This window comes from Chiloscyllium plagiosum, chromosome 2 (genome assembly GCF_004010195.1).
Source record: "Chiloscyllium plagiosum isolate BGI_BamShark_2017 chromosome 2, ASM401019v2, whole genome shotgun sequence".
Classification (NCBI taxonomy): domain Eukaryota; kingdom Metazoa; phylum Chordata; class Chondrichthyes; order Orectolobiformes; family Hemiscylliidae; genus Chiloscyllium; species Chiloscyllium plagiosum.
Window position 1 is genome coordinate 127774800 of NC_057711.1, and position 7546 is coordinate 127782345.

The 7546-nt window shown below is 40.4% G+C and overlaps 1 protein-coding gene across 1 annotated transcript in view; it reads right to left on the reverse strand.

Annotated features, from left to right (window-relative positions):
* Nucleotides 1–5488: 5488 nt before the first annotated feature.
* Nucleotides 5489–7546, reverse strand: part of LOC122558077 (major intrinsically disordered NOTCH2-binding receptor 1-like) — a 27583-nt gene continuing 25525 nt past the window's right edge. The window contains exon 3 of the mRNA XM_043706400.1: nucleotides 5489–5671. Within this exon, the coding sequence (XP_043562335.1) occupies nucleotides 5489–5671 (183 nt within the window). The remainder of the gene's footprint in view (nucleotides 5672–7546) is intronic.

Below are 7546 nucleotides of genomic sequence, written 5' to 3' on the forward strand. Positions count from 1 at the left end.
CCTCGTGTCAGAGACCCGGTCACTGCAGCTTACCCCTGCTACGCCGCCCCCCCAACAGTATCCAAAGCGGTATACTTATTGTTGAGGGGAACGACCACAGGGGATCCCTGCACTGCCTGCTTCCTCCTCTTCCTACCTCTAACTGTTACCCAGCTACCTCTGTTCTCTGGTGTAACTATATCCCTGTAGCTTCTATCTATCAGCCTCTCGAATAATCCTCAGTTCATCCAACTCCAGTTTCAGTTCCCTAACCCGGTCTGTGAGGAGCTGGAGCTGGCTGCACTTCCTGCAGATGAAGTCAGCAGGAGCATCAGTGGTCACCCCTACCTCAAACATCCTGCAGGAGGAACATTCCACTGCCTGCGCTGCCATAACTCTACACTTAGTCTCCAAAACAAGAACACTGAGTAGCTTATCTTTTTTTTAGGTTAGAGGAGGAGAGAGGGTGGGAGACACTACACGTGTAGTGTCTCGGGTTCCTTCTCCACTCAAATAACAATCACTTACCTTCCCGACCAGCTTTGCGCTCCAACTTCACTTCCGTCCAGCTCCCGCCGCTCTCTGCATGTAGTGTGACATGAACCCAAGGTCCCAGTTGAGGCCCTCCCTATGGGTACCGAACTTAGCTATCAGCCTCTGCTCGGCCACTTTCCTTTGCTGCCTGTCCCGAAGTCCACCTTGGAGGATGGTCACCCGAAGGTCCGAGCCTGAATGTCCTGGACCACTGAAGTGTTCCCCTTTTAAAAACCTTTTAAAAAAAAGGGTTTTGTGATTTACACATGAAAGAAGTGAAACTATCACTGTATTCTAACAGATGAAAGGCTTAACAGACAATCAATTTTTCAATGTATAATTTCAGTTACATCACACTGTAAATTTTTGCTATCAATTCTGTGTTACGATTGAGCCCCTCATTACCACCTGATGAAGGAGTGTCGCTCCAAAAGCTAGTGTGCTTCCTATTAAACCTGTTGGACTATAACCTGGTGTTGTGTGATTTTCAACTTTGTAAACCTCAGTCCAACACCGGCATCTCCTAATCCTGAAAAGGGAGAATATGCTGGAGGAAACAACAAATATATTGACTAAACAATGGAACAAAAAAAGACCTTCACTGCTTGGAATGTGCTATAAGCCTTCAAATAGTTTGAAAGAATAGAAAAGCATATTCATAAGCAAATTCCAGACAAATGCAAAAATAATAGAAGGGAATATTTATTATAACCAAGATGCATGCAGAATAACCAATACAGAGGACAGAGAATTCCTGAATTACATTCAAGAGCACTTTCATTTAGCCACCATCCATCTAGTCCACGAACAGGCTTACAGCATTTATTCATTTAATTTTATGAAATGAAGCTGGGGAGGTGGAAGGAAACTCAGTAGGAGATAACGTTTGTTGTAATGCTCATAAATAAACCAGTTAGATTTATCATTGTCATGGAAAAATAAGCAAAATAGGAATACACTGGGGAAAGGCCAACTTTACTAGGCTAAGAAGCAATTTGGCAAAGTTCACTGGAAACAGCAACTTGAAGATAAATTGGTGTCAGAACAATAAGAGTCATTCAAGATGTTCAGGGTAAGCAAGTTCCTACATTCAAAAGGGTCGTACAGCCTAATCTAGAGCCCGCTGGATGACAAGGTGGGTAGAACATAAGAACAGGGTAAGGAAGGGAAACTCATATCTGACATCAAGAAGAGGACAAGAAGCAAAAAGGTGAAATCAAAAAGGCATTTAGAAAGCAAAAAGAAGGAATGAGAATACATTAAGAAGTGAATCAAAGCAATCTCTGAAAATGCTCAAAAAGTATATAAAGAACACAAGGATAACAAAAGAAAGAGGAGGGCCCATCAGGAATCAAAAAAGTGAACCTATATGTGGAAGCAAAGGATATGAGTCAGGTTCTTAACAAATGCTTTGTAGCTGTTTTCATAAAAGAGGGGATGATGAGGATGTCACAGTTTAGGAGGGAGTATGAAATATTGGCTTGGTTAAACATTATAAAAGAATGAGTATTACAATGTTTAGACAATAGACAATAGGTGCAGGAGTAGGCCATTCGGCCCTTCGAGAAGCACCACCATTCATTATGATCATGGCTGATCATCCACAGTCCATATCCTGTCCCTGCATTATCCCCATAACCCTTGATTCCACTGTGTCTTAGAGCTCTAGCCATCTCTTCCTTGAAAGTATGTTTGAAAACAGAAACCTCCAGATCAAGGTGAAGCACGTTCCTTAAAGCTGAAATCAGAAGCACCAAAGCCAGGTAGCTACTGATCTAGGCAGCAGGACAATGTTAGCTTGTCCAAACACAGAAACTGCTGAGGAAACTGATCAGGTCTGGCAGCGTATGTGGAGAGAAAGCAGAGTTAACATTTTGAGTCCATTGATAATTCTTCAGAATCCTTCTTCACTAGATGCCACTACTATTATAATTCTGGTGGGGTTGCTGCTCAGAATCTTACCCAATGAACCCAGCCAACTGCAGACCCTGACCGATACCCATAATTCAATGGAAGTCACTGAAGTAGCCCGTAAGTGTTTGCCTATTCATAAATCTCCTCAGAGGTTCTGTCATGATCACCTCCAGTTTTCCAAACAGGAATATAGCAAATCTAACTCTAACCCTTACCATCAAAATTAGAGCGTTGAAGCTAAAATCCAGCCCATTGTATCATAACTGCACATTTGATTTTTAAAAATTTATTCAAATTTCTGATTGGCAATACCAACAACTACATGCACTGTTATAACATCTTTAATATAAAAATAAATCTCAGATGGAATGTCATAGGAACTTCATAGAGTAAAAGTGGCACTGAATAACATCAATGAGGAGAAAGTGAGGACTGCAGGTGCTGGAGATCAGAGTCGAGAGTGTGGTGCTGGAAAAGCACAACAGGTCAGGCAGCATCTGAGGGTTTATGCGCGAAACGTTGACTCTCCTGCTCCTCGGATACTGCCTGACTAGCTGTGCTTTTCCAGCACCACACTCTCGACATTGAATAATTCAGCAAATATTAGACAGATGATCAAAAGCTTGGTCAATAGATAGATTTTAAGGAGTGACTTAAAGGAGGAAAGAGAAACCGAGAGGTTTTGGAGGAGAGATTCAGAGCCTAGTGTCCAGTCACTTGAAGACATAACTCCAAATAGTAGTGCAATTAAATTCTAAGATGCACAAAATGTCATGTTTGGAAGAGTGTAAATACCTTGGAGGGTTGCCAGGTTCCACGTGGATACAGGAATTGAAAGGTGCACCAGCTCATTTGTAATTGATAATTATGGTGAGGATTTTAAAATTGAGGTGATACTTAAAATGTATCAATGTAAGTCAATGAGAACGGGGCAGTGGGCGGACAGTATTTAGTACAATTTAGGAGAGGGGCAACAGAGGTTTGTGTAATGTCAAGTTTATGGATGATAAAACATGGGACAGCAGTCAGGCGTTTATTGGTGAAGTTACGTCTTAAAGAAATTGAGAAATTAATGGGAGTTTCAGGAGCAAATGAGCTGAGACAAGACGTAGATGTATGAGGAAATGACTAATAGTTAGATCAAGTGTGGGCTGATTTTCTACATTTCTCTATGCTCATGGATTTTTTTTCCAAAGATCTCCTCCTGGAATTTTCCAGGTTTCATCCTAAAGTATTCTAACTCTGCCCACATTGATATTTACGCTCTGTGTTGTGGTCCAGAGGCCCGATAACCTTACACATCTGGAACCACATATTTTAGAAGTACCTGATGATGGTAAAAATAGTACTCTTTATTTGTAGCTATGTCAAACAATTATGCAAATATGCTAGTTCTAACTTTTCTTCATTTCCATATTTATTGATATTGGTATGAAGATTAAACCTCTGTTCAAATCAAAGTAAATACAAGAATAACAATCACATGATCAGTATTGCAGTTGACCTTTATTTTCTTGAACAATTTACATTTTCAGTTCATAAAATTACATAATACAAACTTACTGAAGAAAATCACTTTTCAAGAGCAAGGATTGAACATGAATTGAACATTAATTCAAAAATTAGCCACTGATGATCTTTCAGTCAGATTAAGATTAGATAAGAGCAACAGGAGTATTTCAAAATTAGGAAGAGATTTGAAAGAGTGAATAAGAAGAAACATTTGCAGGAAAATCAATAAACTGAGGGAGTGCCACAAGGATCGGTGCTGGATCCACTATTTTTCATCATTTATATAAATGATTTGGATGTGAGCATAAGAGGTACAGTTAGTAAGTTTGCAGATGACACCAAAATTGGAGATGTAGAGGACAGCGAAGAGCGTTACCTAAGAGTACAACAGGATCTGGACCAGATGGGCCAAAGGGCTGAGAAGTGGCAGATGGAGTTTAATTCAGATAAATGCGAGGTGCTGCATTTTGGGAAAGCAAATCTTAGCAGGACTTATCCACTTAATGGTAAGGTCCTAGAGAGTGTTGCTGAACAAAGAGACCTTGGAGTGCAGGTTCATAGCTCCTTGAAAGTGGAGTCGCAGGTAGATAGGATAGTGAAGAAGACATTTGGTATGCTTGTGTTTTGTTGGTCAGAGTATTGAGTACAGGAGTTGGGAGATCATGTTGCAGCTGTACAGGACATTGGTTAGGCCACTGTTGGAATATTGCATGCAATTCTGGTCTCCTTCCTATTGGAAAGATGTTGTGAAACTTGAAAAGGTTCAGAAAAGACTTACTGGGAGGTTGCCAGGGTTGGAGGATTTGAGCTATAGGGAGAGGCTGAACAGCCTGGGGCTATTTTCCCTGGAGCATTGAAGGCTGAGAGGTGACCTTATAGAGGTTTATAAAATTATGTGGGGTGTGGATAGGGTAAATAGGCAAAATCTTTTCCCTGGGGTCGGGGAGTCCAGACTAGAGGGCAGAGGTTTAGGGTGAGAGGGGAAAGATACGGGGCAACTTTTTCACACAGAGGGTGGTATGTGTATGGAATGAGCTGCCAGAGGAAGTGGTGGAGGCTGGTATAATTGCAAAATTTAAGAGGCATTTGGATGGGTATATGAATAGGAAGGAGGGATATGGGTCGGATGCTGGCAGGTGGGACAACATCGAGTTGGGATTTCTGGTCGGCATGGATAGGTTGGACTGAAGGGTCTGTTTCCATGTTGTACATTTCTATGACTCTATGACTCTATGAGTAGAACAAAGGTAATTGACAAAAAAAAACAAAGGTAAAGCAGCTTTAAATTGCAAGCTGGTATGGTCTAGAATGTATTTCCTAAAAGACTAGTGGAAGTAGTTTCAATAGGAACATTCAAGAAGGAAGTGGATATGTATACAGGTATATGTGAAGAGAGAAAACTCTTTGCAGGATTCTCGGTAAAGAGCATGAAGATTGAACTAATCCAGTGGTTTGCCTAAAAGGCTGGCATAGGCATCATCAATCCCTGTTGACTAACATTAACATGACAATTACACTTTCTTATATAAATCTTTGTTGGCTCAATCATTTAATATCCAATAAAAACTATTAATATTGTAATTACAGTAATTAAAGTGCAGGCTGCTAATATGAACAGTGCTATTAGCTTACAACATTTGGCTCTTTTCAGTTCAGACTCTTTCTTCTTCAGTAAAGAATCATACCCTGGTGTATAAACGTCTTCCAACCAAAATTTCAGGTCATTTGGATCCTCCTAAATGAAAATAAATAAAAATTAAATATTGCTGAAAGCGAGGCATGTTGCTGAAACTTTTCATTTTGTGTGCGACAGAACAAACACAATAATATCAGAAGTCAAATAATGACAACAGTTTATACATTGGGAGAAAGAGGTGTGGATTGATGAGAAATTAACTCATATTATATATAATCTATTCACCCAAGCTCACTGCATTTAGGCTGAAAGAATTGAGAGAATCTAGTCACTGGAAAATGTGAAACCAGAAAATCTTATCACTTAAGAGTCAATTTTTTGTGTCTTATCTGAATTAATCTCCATGGTGTTAAGTCTACACAGTGGCCATATTCTTGCTTTTGAGGTCATGAGAACACATTTGATTCTTTGGTTCAATACTAAATGAGTCAGAAATCTTAACTTTTTAATGAAAGCTGAACTGAGATCTGTTTTCAGTAAAGTATTCCTTGGTATCCTACAAGAAAAGAAATTAAATTGGACAAAGTTTGAATTAAAGTATCGCTGGAGATCGGAGTGCATCTGGGAAAATTAACAAACAGTGAAATTCACAACTGACCTTGGAGGAACTGTTTGGGCAAAATTCACAGCACAGAATCAGATAAGTAATTGTTTTAAGTGGCCTACAGAAAGTCTGCAGTGAGTAGAGTGGATTCTTTCTTGATTATATGTTTTTTTTGAGATATTTCTCTTGATTAAACTTAAAATATAAGCCATAACTATTAATTTTACCTGGGGCAACATTTTGTAAAAGAATAAGTCGGTGTTATTTTCTGGGTCTGTAGATTGTGAAGGAACAAAAATGGCCTTTGCAGTGATATGTGCTTCTTGTCAGATGTGAGAGTTTAAAGAGAGTTTAAAGGTTACTGTGGATTATATCTGCCATAAATGCTGTTGGTTGCGAATCTTATCAGATCGAATAGATCGGTTGGAGAGACAGTTAGAAGCAATGAAGAATCATCAGCAGCAACAGTATGTGATGGGTGGTGGTTATAGGAAGGGGTGAAAGTCTCAGATACAGTCACATAGATGGGTTCACTCCAGAAAAGGTAAGAGAGGTAGGCAACTAGTGCAGGGGTGTTCTGTGGCTATACCCATTTCTGTAATTGCTATGATATCCCAGTCCCATGTTCCTAACCATGCCCTGAGTTCATCTGCCTTCCCTATTAGGCCCCTTGCATTGAAATAAATGCAGTTTAATTTATTAGTCCTACCTTGTCCCTGCCTGCCTTGACTGCTTGACTCGCTTCTGTCCTCAACTGTACCAGTCTCAGATTGATCTCTTTCCTCACTATCTCCCTCGGTCCTGCCCCCACCTTACTAGTTTAAATCCTCCTGAGCAGCTCTAGCAAATTTCTCCTCCTTGTACATTTCAAACAAGTATGCTGTTTTGAAAAATGTAGGGGGTGATGGATTCACAATGGAATGTAGCACAAACAGCCAAGTTTCTGGTATTGAGACTGGCTCTAATGCAATGAGGGGTATGTCGGGTTCCAAGAGATCAATTGTGCTAGGGGATTCACTAGTCCAAGGTACAGACAGATGTTTCTGTGGCCAGCAGCGAAAAATCAGAATGGTGTGTTGCTTACCTGGTGCCAGGATCAAGGATGTCTCAGAGATGGTGCAGAATGTTCTCACGGGGGAGAGGGGTCAGCAAGAGGTCACTGTCCATATTGGAACCAACGATATAGAAAGGCAAAAGGTTGAGATTCTGAAGGGAGATTACAGAGAGTTAGGCAGGAATTTAAAAAGGAGGTCCTCGAGAGTAGTAATATCTGGATTACTCCCGGTGCTTCGAGCTAGTGAGGGCAGGAATAGGAGGATAGAGCAGACGAATGCATGGCTGAGAAGCTGGTGTATGGGAGAAGGATT